Source organism: Protopterus annectens, chromosome 11.part0 (genome assembly GCF_019279795.1).
Source record: "Protopterus annectens isolate FY-2018-M chromosome 11.part0, PAN1.0, whole genome shotgun sequence".
NCBI classification, from domain to species: domain Eukaryota; kingdom Metazoa; phylum Chordata; order Ceratodontiformes; family Protopteridae; genus Protopterus; species Protopterus annectens.
This window is the reverse complement of record NC_056745.1, coordinates 533,167,568-533,184,061: the sequence shown is the minus strand read 5'-3', so window position 1 is coordinate 533,184,061 and position 16,494 is coordinate 533,167,568. Positions and strand designations below refer to the sequence as shown.

The following is a 16,494-nucleotide window of genomic DNA, read 5'->3' as shown; positions in this document are numbered from 1 at the left end:
ACTTGGCTCTGGCACCGCCTACCAGGGAACAACTAGAAGCACCCTTAGGCGGAAAGCTAGCTTTATTTTCAAAGAACTGGCATTACATCACAAGGGACAAGTGGATTTTGCAAACTATAGGCCAAGGTTACAGGTTTCATTTCCATACTCTACCAGGAAAGAGAGGAATGCCAAACCTACCACCAACTCAAAAGACAGAAGCTCTACAACAAATATCTCAGTTATTAAGGATGAGAGCCATGGAAAAGGTACCATCTATGGAACAAGGAAAGGGATTTTACTCCAGACTCTTCCTGGTACCAAGAAAAGAGAGCAAATGGAGGCCTATTCTCGACCTGTCCGCTTTAAACACATTCCTCATTGTTCCAAAATTCAAAATGCTGACTCTACAGCAGCTTCTTCCCATGCTGGGCAAGGAGTCTTGGCTGGTAACTCTAGATCTCAAGGAGGCATACCTGCACGTCCCCATTCGAACAAATTGCAGAAGATACCTCAGATTTCTTGCAGGATCAGAGCATTATCAATTCTCAGCATTACCCTTTGGCTTATCTACTGTGCCCAGAGTATTCACGAAATGCCTGGCATCAGTAATTGCCCATTGCAGACTTCAGGGAATACAAATTTACCCCTACCTGGACGACTGCCTGATACAAGCGGACAGCACAAACAAGCTAACAGAAGACTTACAAAGAGTCATTTACCTGCTACAAGCCCTGGGATATACAGTCAATATAAAAAAGTCAAGACTGATACTATCCCAAAGAGTAACCTTTTTGGATGCAGAACTGGACACAACAAAGCAAATGGCATTCCTTACTGTAGAAAAACAAGAGCAACTACCACTCTACTTCTTGGCATTGACAAAGCAGAACCATCTTACAGCAAGAAAAGTACTACAAGCCCTGGGCTTCATGGCATCCTGCATAATACTGGTGCCTCATGCCAGACTGCATATGAGAAAGCTACAGTGGTACCTAAAGAATTTATGGTCTCAACACAAGCACAGCCTAGAAACCAAAATTCCAATAATCCCATGCCTAAAGCAAGAGTTCCTATGGTGGGCTCAGGCCTGCCAATCAAACACAGGATTGCCCTTCTACAGCATTCGACCAAGCCAAACCATCACGACGGACGCCTCAGACCTAGGATGGGGGGCCCACATGCTGGACAAGTGCATACAAGGCTTATGGACTCAAGACCAGTTGCACCTGCACATAAATCTAAAGGAAATGCTGGCAGTAAAATTGGCACTCCAGACATTCAGACCATTCCTCCAAGAAGGCCAGTTGATAAGGACAGACAACACCACAGTGATGTGGTACATCAACAAACAGGGAGGCACACATTCATACCCCCTATGCCGGATGGCACTGGACCTATGGAATGTGGCTCTGAGCTACAACATTCAGTTACAGGCAATTTTTGTACCGGGAAAAGAAAACATTCTAGCAGACATATTAAGCAGGACTACCACGGATGCCCACGAATGGATGCTGCATCCGGACATCTTCAAAGCCATTACAAGAAAATGGGGACTCCCAGAAATAGACTTATTTGCATCCCCACACAATCACCACGAACATTGCATAAGATCAATTAACCCACAGTTATCACAAAGGGTTAAAGACATTATCCGTGAGGCTCGCAGACCCTCAAGAAAGAATTATGCAGCAAAATGGAAACGATATAACATTTGGAGTGCTGCAAGGGGAGAAGATGTGTCACTGGTAAACATAGCCAGCATCCTGGAATACTTGGCAGAGCTTTTTCACTCAGGCCTGTCCTATTCTTCCATCAAAATACATGCATCAGCTATTTCAGCAGAATACAGCTTGGATCCTCCAATCTTCTCACACCCTCTGCTCAGGCAGTTTCTGAGGGGAATTAAAAATGTAAAACCTCCCAGGAAACCACCATTGCCAGCTTGGGACTTGAACTTTGTGCTAGAAAAGTTGACACTTCCTCCTTTCGAACCAGCAGCAACAGCAGAGATGCAATACTTATCATGGAAAACTGCTTTCCTGCTGGCAATCACTTCAGCAAGAAGGGTTTCTGAACTACAGGCATTAATGGCAGTACAACCCTTCCTGATCTTCCATCAAGATAGAGTGTCCATGAGAACAAATCCTACATTTATGCCTAAGGTGGTATCCAGAGTGTCTTTAAACCAGGCTATCCACCTACCTACATTCTTTCCCAACCCACAGAACAGGGGAGAAAGACTGCTGCATACCTTGGATGTACACAGACAGTTACGCTACTACCTGGACAGGACCAAGAGCAACAGAAAAACTGACCAACTACTGGTAGCATATGCAACAGGAAGGGAAGGAAAAGCAATTTCAAAACAGACAATCTCAAAGTGGATAGGAAATTGCATTAGATTTTGTTACTCTTACCATGGAAAGAAAACTCCAGAAAACATCAGGCCTCACTCTACAAGGGCTACAGCCACTACCACAGCCTTCTTACGAGGAGTGGCTACCAAGGACATTATAGAGGCTGCTACTTGGACCTCCGTGCATACATTTGCCAAGCATTATAATTTACCTTTATACTCTAGATCCCGAGCAGGTTTTGCCTCTGCTGTTTTGCAAGGGATTCTAACTACACCATAATCTCTCCTGTTACCTCCTCCCCTAGTTTGGCTATGGTATTCTACCCATTTGTAAGGACTGCAGATGCATCCTTGAAGAACATAGTACAGTTTTGTACCTACCATAAATGTAGATGTCCGATAGGAATGCATCTGCAGTCAGGAATGCATCTGCAGTCAGGATTACCCACCCGCCTTCCCCTCTGTGGTACTCCTAGGGTATTTGCCCACCTTATAGCTAGCTGGGGGGGGATCTATTATGGTGTATTTGTTTGTATATATGTACATACATGCTTATTTTTTGTGTTTACTCTCTATTATTTGGAATCATTGGCATTTATCCAAATTTAGCCTTCCAAGAGGGCACCTGGCATCTGGGGCAAGAAACACTGAGGAAAATGGCGTCGGCTGATGCCTTTATACCCGAATAACTGCAGCTGTGACGTCGGGTGAAGTGCGACACCAGCCGAAGCCAGACCCAGACTTTGGAATCCGGCCGACTGAAGGGCTGCCTGACGACAGGACAACCCATTTGTAAGGACTGCAGATGCATTCCTATCGGACATCTACATTTATGGTAGGTACAAAACTGTACTTTTCAGCTACTTGTCTTCTCAAGATCCATGAGTTTTTACTTGGTCTTTTTGGTTACATTTAAGTCAATAAAGTCAAACCCCACTTGCTGTGGGCATGCATGTTTCAGCTTTTTTATTGACCTCCCTAGCACAGCATAAGTGGATAGTTTGGCTTTACTGTATAAACACAGGGTGGGTTTTTCTTGCAGTTTTTACTAAATGGATGGTCTGTGAGACCATTTTACTGTCTGGTTTGGATGTTAGTTGGAATGTTTTGCAGGTACCTAAATCTTGATGGGCAACCACTGGGTTTAAAGATGGTTGAGGTGTTTCTGAAGTATATGGAACAGGGGGAAACACAGACTTTGTAAGAGTCAAAATGAGGAACATTCCATACAAGAAGGTACACTTCAGAGGTTTGAGAAGAATGCAGAAGCCAGCAGAGTTTGAGGTCAGTGTTTGCTGGCATGCATGTATGTATATCTTAGTGTTTGTGTATATACATACATGTACATGCAGACACACAAACACTAGTAGTTAGGTAAATTGGGGGAAAAAACACTCCTTGGTATGTGAGGAACAAAAGCTTCTGTAAGGTGTTAAACAGCAGTTGTAATTATTTCAGCCACAGCCATTAAATATATTTGCTGCTGATAAATGAATGACTATAAATAACAATGGTGCTGGTATTGAACAAGTGCTGGCAGTGTGGTACTGGTCCTACTAACATGATGTGCCTCAGGGCAGTGCTTACCACAAATGTCATAGGTTAGTACTTTTTCAATATCTTTTGCTTCTAGGCAGCAAATATCTGACAGATGTTTTCACTGGAGCTGCAAGGAACATTCCTAATTTTCAGTTTTTAAAATATGAGAGTTCCTCATAGTGAGGTACACTTGATGTATGGAATGCGCAGACATCAACAATGGCATACAGTACTGGTTCTGTTGTACAGAAAACTATGAAACAGTCAAATATAAAGTAGTGGTTTATTCTCTTTTGTAATGGTTGCAATTGTGTTAGACAAAAAGCTTATTAAAAACCAGTAATTAATGAAGGCATTCCATAGTTGCCCTTTAACCATTTATGTGGAGCATTGTGGATTGAAGGAGAAGAGATGCACCTAGGAAATTTTCATTACTGAGCTGCCAATGCCCTGTGGTCTTATCTTTTCTGGCTTTGAAGGAGATGGACTAAGATCATGCAAATCTGTTATGATGATGAATACGTAGACATATTGGCCCCAAGAGTGATCACTTTTACATTCACTGCAGAGCACAATGCATACTGAATGACTTTGTCTCTAGTTCTCTAAATTCAGTTCTTCCATTCAATCAGTTTTTCATTGAGGTTATTGTGTTGCTAGTCATTCTTAGTTTTTTAGGAATGGTAAGATTTCAAAGTTGGGTGTAGTGTTAGATGCATGTGCAAAATAAAGATACGACAAGAAAAATCCATTGTATCCCTCAAAGTCTCAGAAAACCCAGTGTGCAACCTATTACTGGGTCAGAAACGAACCAAGAAGAGTAGTCAACTATGATCTCTTGTTTGTGTGTTTCAGTAAAGGATATTCCAGTCTTAACGTAACTGTGGACTACCTGCTGTTTTCTTTTTTTTTTTTTTTTTTTTTTTTTTTTTGCAGCTCGTATTTTACAGTTTGAATTTAATTAATGAATTAAGTGCTTAACATAATTCAGTGAATGAAGATCACACCCTCCATGCTGCAAGGTTTCTTCTTGGTTTATAAAATACAGATATATGGTTAAAACTGAAGTCCCAACTTGATATCATATTTGTAAACATTGCAATTCCTTGAGGAAAAAGCTGTTTTTGGTTGTTCCTATTCTGTTGGAAAGATTTTGCTGAACTGCTGTATTAACTTTTTTTTTTTTGGGGGGGGGGGGGTAGTTTGTCACTGACGGAACATTAAATGAAGATTGCTGTTAACACCCATGTAGGTGACCTGTGTTGCAGTCCACAATGTGTGCAGCTGCAGCTCTATTAGTGTCTGCAGCTTTCACAGGAATATTTCACTGCAAGATATTTGTAACTGGATTCATTAGTGATAGTTAAACTTTGTTGACATTTTTCTTGTACAAGGCAAATTGCATTCTGTGTTCATGTTCTTTGGGTTATGAGAGTAATAACATGCAGTGGTTTTCTTCTTTTTCAGTTGGTGACATCAGGAGTCAGTGCATACCAGCATACATCAGTAACTCTGGAATTTTTTGAAACAGTGGTTCGCTATGACAAATTTTTCATGGTTGAACCTCAACACATTCCCACGGTTTTAGTAAGTTTTTTTAATTAGCATTATATATGCTGCAGCTTAAGATTGGTAATTATATTTATAAAATGGCTACCTGTTTTTTTTTCTGAGTTGTTTTGTTTATGGTATAGTTTCTAACCATTGTGGCAACTGTGGGGGCTCTCCTTTATGGCTTCTTCTCCAGAGAGTTCAGCATTTATTTCAGTAAAAATCATCTCGTAATCAGAGATTTCTTTGTTCTCAGCTGGCACGTTATTACATACCATCTACATATGCATATTTGTCAGTAAGACCTACTTGTTTTGCTACTAGCACACTTCAGACGTCAGTCCCTTACAGTGTAGAGGCACGATCAGCCCTTGAGAGGGGATTCCATATCAGCTGTTTAGTACTCAGAGTAGTGTTTCTGGTTCTGAAGTACTTGGAGGAACAGCTGATTTTAGGGCTTCTCATTATGTGATTAGGCAACCAGTTTGTCATATGCTATCTAAACAAAAAGAGTCAGAAAGTCCAGACTCCTTTGCATTGAAGCAGCACTTCTCTTGCATTCAGCCGTAGACAAGGGCATCCGTCTCATAGCAGTTCACATTCCTGGGAAAGTAAAATTGCTGGCACAAACACTGAGTACCATTTAACAAGGTATCACTATACTCCATTCTTCTCCTGTAACTCCTGATTCAGAGGCCAGTCCTTGTGCAGGATTTTTCAGAGCTGGATTATGCCGAGGATTGACCTTTTTCCTATGGAGGAGAATGTAGTGCTTTCCCTTTTTCTGCTTTATGCAACACAGCAGTGGAGAGGTAAGTGTGGTCATATTCCAACTCACCTGTGGCATGGGACCATTCTCATAAACTTTCTCACCACTCGCACTGAATCCCTACTTCATTACAAATTTCAGGGAAGAAAGATTAGAAAAAATCTTTTTCCATCTTGATGGTCAAGAAAAGTACCATTTCTGGCCCTTACGGCTTTAGTAATGGATGTCTTTCTGATCCTAGTCAGTGAAATCTAGTACAAATTTGGCAACAGCCTCCCCCGTTTCAGAGTTTCTCTGTTTGTTGATACCTTTCTTTTGCCTTATCTGCAGATGCAGTTTTGGAGGGTATTGAAGCTGCTAGGGTGCCATCCACTTGGTTGACCTGTGATATTATTCTGTGCAGAAGGCATTGGTTAGTCTAGTCTGCAGGTGATTCCAGCCACTCATACTGTCTAGAGCTGGCAAATTTGTGTTCCACCACTTGGCTTATCAGTAGCTTGGGGAAGTGCTGTATCTTCATGCTCAGAAGAGGAATCCGTCCCTGTATGTCTACCATGGAATCTAGTATTCGCTTTAAGCAGTCACATCTGTTTGCCTGTTTAGTCTACTTATAATTCTATGCTGTTGATGTAATTTCTTTTAAACTTGGTACCCTTCTTTCCTACAGATTACATTACACAGCTTCAGGCTCTCATGTGTAGGGGACTTGTATTCCATCATTTATAAGTGCAAAGTGTACTTGAGGAGAAGCTAGTGCTTTCTCCAGAAGGTAATTTTAGAGGTTTTAAAAAAAAAAAGTTAGTTGATCTTTTAAGGGAAAAAACAATTGAGAGGTTCTTTGCATCCAATGTGTGGACGGTCAGCCAGCCCACATACTACTACCTGAGTGAGAAGTGTGCAAGTGTTTTTTTTGTGTAGTTTAGTTTGCTATTTAAAGCTTTGTCAGCTTGATTTTATAGCATTGTTAATATGCTGAAGTCTGTACTATTAAAGTGTTTTTTTTTTTTTTGCCTCTGTTCTTTTCAGATGTTTGTGTGGTGGCTTCATCTTAGCAGTGGCCCCTTGTTCTGGTCGTCTTAGGGAGAACTAAGTGGATGGGGAAGGAACCCGGTCATCTTCTCATAGGGGGTTTTGCCAGTGGGCCATGTTTACTCACCCTGTCTAGTGGCCCTTTGCGGTTGTGACAGATCTGCAGTCTACTCTGTGGCATCCAAGGGGGATTTAGGGAGACAGTGTTTTGCTACCTTCCTGGACTTAGTGTTTCACTCTACTTTTCAAGACCCTGGTTTTGTCTTTCCTTTAAGGGGTCTGATAGTAATTTTGAGCAGCATGACTAAGTTGCATTCTGCACAATGTTTATGGCCATTTGCTTTCCTTCCTTCCTCAGATAAATTATTTGGCATGATCTTTGGGTTATGTTTTCTGTAAGCTGCTGGGGCACTAATTTATTGGTCTTGGCTTTTTCCTGTGGTTACTTCCTACCTTGTAATCCTACTTCAGGTTCTACCCATCCTTCAGTCATACCTAGGTGGATCCTTACTGTTAGTTATGACAAGTTTGTTTTTACCGTTTTAACTGCTGTTAAAAGATAACCCTCCTTGTTTGAGCAATAGGTACAGTCCTGCCATCCTTCTCTCTTTAGTTAACTCCCAAGCAAGTTCAGCTTTTTAGTTCCTTGTAAATTGGGGTGTCAAATCCTGTTGTTTGCATGAAGATGATGGTAAGACAGCAACTGGTTGGTACTGGTGTGAGATAAAAATGCTTGCTTACTCTCTGCGCGAAGGTTTGCATTATCATGAGCTCACAAAATTAAAAAAAAAAAAGTTGACTTCTACTTAACTGCATAGAGAACCCAAGCTTAGCAATTATCAAGGAGGGTCCCCTTCATAGATAAAGTGATATTTTAACATACATTATCTTTCATGGCAGATGATAACTGTTTTGTATGAAAGATAGACAGTGAACTTGAATTCAAGTACTCCTAAGATACTTAAAAGCTTCTTTTATGGTCCAGATCTGCTTTTTCTTCAGGACTGTATGTTACAAATTGTAGTTTCTGTCTCATGTCTTGTGGGTGTAGATAATGCAGGATTTTTGTTGACTTCCTTTAACGTACTGACATCTTCCAGCAGTCAATGAATTTTTACATTCTTAACTGCCAGAAGACTGGATGGTAATTACCTCAGATAAAAGGCATAGTAAATTTAAATGTTAAAAAATGTTTTAAATTGAGCGGGTAAAGCTGTTTTAGCCATGATTTGCTGCACTAAATGCAGAGATGTAAGTACCATAGTTGTACTGTAACTAGCACTTCATTAGGTCTGCTGGTCAAGGCTACGCCAGAGAGTTGCTGCAGGAGTTGAGCAGAAAACTGCATAGTCAATGCCTCTGTAGACTTTAAAAAGGTAAATTTTTGTATTGTTCATGACATTAAAATGCTGACCTCATCAGAGTGCAAGTAGTACTTCAGAATACAACCTTTGCCAGCTCTATAGGATTGTCATTTTTTTTTCTTGTGATGCATCTTCTTGTACATTCCAGCATTCTTTGCAGTTTTCTAACATTGCCAGCTTACCTTTGTTACCTGACATGATCACCTCTTAGCCTTTTTCCTCATTTGTTGTTGCTGCTACATCCCTTTTACTTCTGTATTCTTTTTCAATTTTTACTTCCCAGAAAAAAATTGATGTTCTTCGTGTTTCACTGTTGCAGTCATTACATTTGGGGTAATCTGCTGGCAGGTTGCCCTCAGTCGGCCTGAATTCCAATGTCTTGGGTCCCGCATCGGTTGCTGTCTCCTCTTCCATGACGTCAGGTCATCAGGGGTATAAAACAAGCAGCCGACGCCATTTTCTTCAGTCTTTCTTGCCGCACGGTGCCCGAAGCAAAAGCAGTTCACAAGTGCCGGTCGGCCGACTCCTGAAATTTTCGAGTTACAGAACTGAAGTCTTCACTAAAGCTAAGTACCCCGTTGGGGAAACTTTTTTCTTGCTCCATACCAGTCAGAAAAAGTTAATAATTGTATTACTTGTGGGAAGCAAATACCTCATAAGGATTTTCATTTATACTGTATTCCTTGCCTAGGCCCTGATCACAACGTGCCTGGCTGTCTGTTTTGTGCTAGATTTAACCAACGCACTATTAAGCGTCGGTATATTTTTGCCTCAGAATATTTTGGAAGCAGATTTAACTACCCTGAAATGTCGTCGGATAGCAATCTGACTACCGGAGTACACAAAAAACCCAAAGAAAAGTACAGAGACAGACTGTCGAGGTCCAAAACCGATGACGAAGCTTCTTCAAAGCCAGTCGCTGGTTCGCTTGTACTCAGAGAGGCGCTTTCGCAGCCCCTGATACCCGCTACTTTCGAGTCGCAGGCCCCTACCGAGACCCATGTGGAGTCAGGCATGCCACGAGATTCTCACAGTATTGTACTCACGGATGTCTCTCCCTCGGATGGGTCCAGAGCTGCTGAGCAGGCACCGGCTTCTGAGGGTGTATTCAGGCCTCAACATTTTTATATAAAACCGACACCAGCTTCAAAATCAAAGACAAAAGCAACTTCTAAAACTAAAAAAACAACGCATGAGCCACGTGCACAGGCCTCTATGCCCAAAAAACAGATGATCAAAATGGCTGAAGACCTAATTACCTTGATCAGGGGTTCCCAACCCCCTCCTGATAAGAGGCCTAGGCAAGACATTGATTATGAATCTTCAGATCAGGTTTTTATTTCTTCTGATCAGGAATTTATCTATACCTCCCTGTGAGGATTCTAATGCAGAGGAATCTATCCCATCTGCATCACCTCCTAAGGATTATTCATTTGGAGAAACCTTGCATACTTTGAGGGAGCATTTTCCCTGGGAGAGTCAAGATTTCTCAGAATCAAAAAGGAGACTCAGGGATTTCCTTATTTTCCCTTAGCATAGGCCTTTAGCCATACCTCCTGTTTTAGACATTGTGGATGATGTGTTTTTGGAGTCGAGCTCTACTCCAGACTCCTTATTTTCCGGCTCCCAGCAAGCCGGACAGATGTTACAGGGTCCCTGACTCACACAAATTTTTATTTAGAAACCCTGCTGCTGACCCTGAAACTATTTCACACGGTCCAAAGGGGGTTAAGGCCTCAGCAAAAAATCCTATCCCCTCTGACAGAGATTCAAGGGCACTGGATAGATGGGGAAAGAAGGTTTATACATCTGCAACCTTGGCAATTAGGGCCTTAAACTGCCAGTTACATATGCTCAGATATCAACAACATGTTATGGGATTGCTGAAACAAAAAATGATGTTGATTTCTGAATGTGCAGAAAATAAAGAATTGCAGGAATTATTGCATGCAGCAGAACAAGTTGGAAAGCATACTTTGCAATGTGGTTTTGATTCCTTAGATGCCTCCTGCAGGGCCGCAATTACTGGATCTGTGATTAGGAGGCATGCCTGGCTAAAAGAGCAAAATTTACATGATCATGTTAAAGCTAAATTGCTGGATGCACCTTTACAGCATGATACTCTGTTATTAAGGCAGAAGAGGTTTTAAAGAAAATGAAAAACAAAGCTAAGTCTATGCAAACTGTAAAAGATTTCTTACAAGTGCAGCCACCAAGATTCAGTAGACACTGGCCTACAAAAAATTGGTCCTTTCCTGTGTCTGACAGAGCTCAAAGGGGCAAATCCAGATGCCCTAATGGTTCTAGATACCAGGCACAAGATTCTTACAGGTCAAAGCAATGGGATGCTTCTATCTCCAAATCTGGAGGAGATAAAGCGCAACCCTACAGAAAACAGTCTCAGTGACTTCCCTCTGCCATCACCAAGCACTTCACTTTTGGCAGCATCCTTAGGGGGAAAATTAGCACTTTTTGCTCAAAATTGGCAGTTAATAATCCAGGACAAGTGGGTGCTAAACATAGTATCTCAGGGATACAGATTCCACTTCCATACTCTGCCAATGGCAAACGGTTGGCCAGATCTGCCAAAAAATCAATGGGCAGAGGCACAGAAACAGGTTACGTCCCTCATGGATATGGGGGCTATTCAGCCAGTACCAGAACAGGAAGAAGGACAAGGTTTTTATTCAACTGTTCTTGGTACCCAGAAAAGACAAGGCCTGGTGCCCAATACTGGACTTATCAATTTTGAACACATATCTGGACATTCCAAAATTCAAAATGCTAACTTTACAGCAGCTTCTGCCCATGCTGGGCAAGAATGCTTGGCTGGTGACATTAGATCTAAAAGAGGCATACCTGCATATCCCAGTAAGGGAAACGTGCAGAAGATACCTCCGTTTCAATGCTGGCTGTATACATTACCAATTCTTTGTGCTGCCCTTTGGCTTATCTACTGCGCCCAGGGTCTTTACAAAGTGCCTGGCACCAGTAATTGCATTTTGCAGACAAAAAAGTATACACATTTATCCTTACTTGGACGACTGTCTCATTCAAGCAGAGAACAAGGAATTCTTCTTCAGCACATGGCATTTGTGAAAAGGCTACTAACATGTCTAGGGTACACAATAAACGAAAAGAAATCACAACTGGTACCCTCTCAAAAGATAACATTCGTGGGTGCAAGCTTGAATACAAGTGCCCAGATGGCTTTCCTCACGCCAGACAAACAAAGGAAACAGACTACTTACTTCAAACTGATGGCAACAAAAACCCAGTTATCTGCAAGACAAACTCTGCAGGCTTTGGGGTTCATGGCATCCTGCATTCTACTGACTCCATATGCAAGACTGCATATGAGGAAACTACAATGGTACCTAAAACGTTTATGGAGTCAACATTGTCACAGTCTGGAAGCAATGATTTCTCTCATTCCCAGCCTACAACAGGAGTTTCTTTGGTGGGCAAAGGCATGTCACCAGAACATGGGATGGGCTTTCACTCTACCCCCTGCCAGCCAAACCTTAACAGATGCATCAGATTATGCATGGGAGGCCCACATGGTGGGAAGATGCATTCAGGGCATATGGACCCCAAACCAAATGCATCTGCATATCAATCAAAAAGAGATGTTAGCTGTTCAAAATGCCCTGACAGCCTTCATGGACTGAATTCATCCAGGACAACTACTGATAGATGGACAACACCATGGTGATGTGGTATATAAACAAGCAGGGGGCACGCACTCATACCCCCTTTGCAGAGTAGCCATGGCACTATGGGACACAGCCTTGACTTACCAAGTACATCTTCAAACTCTGTTCCTGCCAGGAAAGCAAAATACTCTGGCAGATGATTTAAGCAGGATCCTTATGGAGCCTCACTAGTGGAAACAAGATCCACAAGTCTTCAGCATGATAATAAAGAAATGGGGGAGACCGGACATAGACCTATTTGCCTCTCCTCGAAATTATCAACTGAAAAAATTCTGCACACGGACTTATCATGGGCAAGCATGGAAAGTGGACGCCCTATCCTTCAGTTGGAAAAAACTATCAGTTTATGCCTTTCCTCCTCTGCCTCTTCTTCCCAGGGTACTACTAAAAGTCAGGCAGGAGAAACCAAAGATGATACTAATTGCCCCGGACTGGCCCTGCCAATACTGGTACCCAATCCTAAGGAATATGTCTCATTTACCAGCTTGGTACTTATCTCAAATACCTCACTTACTGTCCCAGCAAAACCATCAAATCCTGCACAGTCAGCTCCAAACACTGAACCTGGCAGCATGGCTGATCATGTAGTTATTCAAACAACACCTCTCAGTAAAGCTGTGATGGATGTCATTTTGTAAGCCAAAAGGCCTAGTACTAGAAAATCTTATGCTGATAAATGGAAGAGATATTCTGTGCTTGGAACCAAGCACAAGAAATTGATACAGCAGAGCGAAATATTCCTCAGATTTTACAACACTTGACTGAGATGCTTGACAAAGGCCTATCTTTTTCATCAATAAAAATCCATGCCTCCGCCATCTCGGCTCATTACAACACAGAACCACCAATCTTTTCTTATCCTTTACAAAAGCAGTATCTTAGAGGGGCCAAAAATTTAAGGCTTCCCAGAAGATCACCAATTCCTGCTTGGAACCTCAATTATGTGTTGGAAAAGCTCACCCTGCCTCCATTTGAACCAGCTGCTACTGCAAACCTAAAGTTCTTATGGAAAACAGCTCTGCTCCTGGCAATTACTTTAGCAAGAAGAGTCTCAGAGCTACAGGCCCTCATGGCTGTGGAGCCTTTTATCATCCCTCATTTATGCCTAAGGTGATTTCCAGTGTGGCTCTTAACCAAACTATTAATCTGCCAACCTTTTATCCAAATCCACAGAACAAGGGGGAGAGGATTCTGCATTCATTGGACGTACACAGACGGCTAAGATTCTACTTGAGCAGGACTAAAGCTCTAAGTAAAACTGAGCAGTTACTAGTGACATATGCTGCAGGATCAGAAGGAAAGTCTGTTTCAAAGTGGATAAGCCACTGCATTCATTTCTGCTACTTACACCATGGTGAACCTGTGCCCAAGGGCATTAGGTCTCATTCCGCCAGAGCTGCAGCTACATCAGCAGCCTTTCTCAGAGGAGTACCAACCAAAGACATTCTAGAGGCTGCTACTTGGAGTTCTGTTCACACTTTTACAAAGCATTATCATTTGCCTCTCTACTAAGTCCAGGCAGGCTTTGCCACTGCAGATCTGCAGGGCCTTGTAGCCGCCCCTAATGCTGTTTAGCTCCAGCCTCCCATCCATAGCTTTGGGATTCTATTCAAATGTAATGACTGCAACAGTGAAACACGAAGAACATAGTACAGTTGTGTACACTTACCATAAATGTAGATGTTCGAGTGTATTCACTGTTGCAGTCGAGGTTACCCGCCCGCCATCCCCCTTTTATTCTGGAGTTTCTCTTTCCTTCACTATCTTCTACAACCTATGTGGTGTATTTGCTTGTAGATGAAGGTAAAGTTTGTATTGTTGCATGTATATATAGTTTATATATATAGTATCCACGGTGGTGGTGCTGTGGTAGCGTTGTCACCTCACAGTAAGACGCTGTCCTGTTCGATTCTCAGCTAGAGCGTCTTCTGCATGGAGACATGCGTGAATGGGTGTACCTTTGTTGAAGGTTGTGCTTCAGGGCTGGTAACTCAGCACGTAAAAATCAACTACCAATCATTAGCGGACCGGAGTTCCACTGTGGCGACCCCTAACCGGGAAAAGCCAAAAGATACAACATACATATATATATATATGTGTGTATATATATATATATATATATATATATATATATATATATATATATATTTTTTTTTTTGCTACCTTTTTGGGGGCACCTGACATCTAGGGCAAGAAAAACTAAAGAAAATGGCGTCAGCTGCTTGTTTTATACCTCTGACGACCTGACGTCATGGAAGAGGAGACAGCAACCGATGCAGGACCCAAGACTTTGGAATTCAGGCCGACTGAGGGCAACCTGCCAGCAGATTACCCCAAATGTAATGACTGCAACAGTGAATACACTCGAACATCTACATTTATGGTAAGTGTACGCAACTGTACTTTGCTTATCTTTGCACTGAATTTAGTGTCATGATTGAACATTTCTATGCTCTTGTAAGATTTTTCATTGTTTTCAGGACATTTGCTCTTCATTGCAGTTACATGACTGACATGATTAATACAAGTAAAATGAAATTATTCTCAAAAAGGTTCTTGAGGTGTCACGCTGGTAGGGGGCTACTGACTGCTTCTTGAGGAAAAAATAAAAGAACCGAAGATGGTGTAGGCTGCTTTACCCTTTTAAATGGATCCCTGATTAAAATAATAAAATGTATAAAACCCCCCTTAAAGTGAGTGGGAAAACTTATTTGTCCATCTCCTCAACAGCATGCCTTTTACAGACTAACACACACATGACAAAAAACATATATTTAAATGTTAAAAGCAAGTCACCTAACCAATGTAAATCACATTAATAAAGATTATGTTCCATATTTAAAGAGAAAATAATGTAAACTTAACTGACATTGAAACAATTCATGTATTCAATATAGTAATATTTCAGAGACTAAAATATGTTAATGCTGTTAATGAAAAATAATAAATATCCTAAACTAAATCCTAGAAGACATCATAAAAAGCATCATAAAAAACACCAAGCGCAGTGTCTTCCAATCCAATTCATTATTTAACCCTCCTGGTTTCAGTACATTAAACTTTTTTGCAATAAAATACCATCTGTATTTTCATTTTTCAAATTCAGGACAACTTCTAATAACACAGTGGCTTTTATTATGTTTCTGTTCCATTATGTAACCTTATAATAGGTTCAGCTAGGGGATTCACTAAATTATTTTTTATATCATTATGTTCTTGCAAACTAAATTTAAATTTTCTAACAGTTTTAACTTTATTACATAATCCATAGTGGTAGCTTATTTATTTTTATTATTATGGTTACAAATATATACTACCCCCTTTGAGGTACAAGTAAAAAATATTTAGTAAATAATCCTTTAATGCTCTCAACCGGATAGTAAACACATGTACAAGCATATACAGTGGTATCCTTTCCCTTTTTTAACTGTGCAGGGTATGAAATCTCAGGCTAGGGAAAGAGTCCAACTTTATACTAGGGACAGCTAAATTGTGGAATTCAGACTAGAAAGGTAGATGTCTACCTGCGCTAATTTTTCTAAATAAAAATTTTACTGCAGTGACCCTAATTGAATATTTACAGTGTTTTCACACAATGGTACTTTTCATTCATTTGGTTGGCATTTACTTTGACCCTGTGTCATATTTGCCTTTCCAGTGCTACTGCTTTAGGAACCATTGTTAGTATTTTTTTTAATTTGTTCACTGACTTATTCTGTGGTGTTAGTTTAGACTTTTTGCTGTACTCTTAGCAAAACAGATGCTCAGCTCACTGGCTTTGTACTACTGATATGGGCTTTCTCCATGCTTGGCTGTATGTGTGCATGCTCTTTCCATGCTGCTTCACCAGTGTGCATATCCTTGCTTTGAGCCATTGGCGATTTTTCGGTACCTGTGGCCTCCTTTACTGATAATATTAAGTTTGCTAATCATAACAGGTAATTTTTTTCTGTATTTTATGAACACTCTAAATTAAATCAAGGGATCAGAATTGTTGCATTCTTCAGGCACACTTTTCAGAAGGAACCCCACCTTTTGTATGATGATCAGGATAGTAATCAAAATCATGAATTGGAATTCACCATTATCCTGATTGCCTAAAAATTCTTCCATGTTTGGAGTTGAATTAAATTGAAACTAGGTTTGAGATATTATCCAAACACATGACCCTCTGCCCTCAATAAATAT

At 41.0% G+C, this 16,494-nt stretch overlaps 1 protein-coding gene across 1 annotated transcript in view; it reads left to right on the top strand.

Moving 5' to 3' along the window:
• The window catches only part of XPOT (exportin for tRNA), a 3,393,313-nt gene that overhangs the window by 1,701,720 nt on the left and 1,675,099 nt on the right, over positions 1-16,494 (top strand). The window contains exon 14 of the mRNA XM_044088045.1: positions 5,345-5,464. Within this exon, the coding sequence (XP_043943980.1) occupies positions 5,345-5,464 (120 nt within the window). The remainder of the gene's footprint in view (positions 1-5,344; positions 5,465-16,494) is intronic.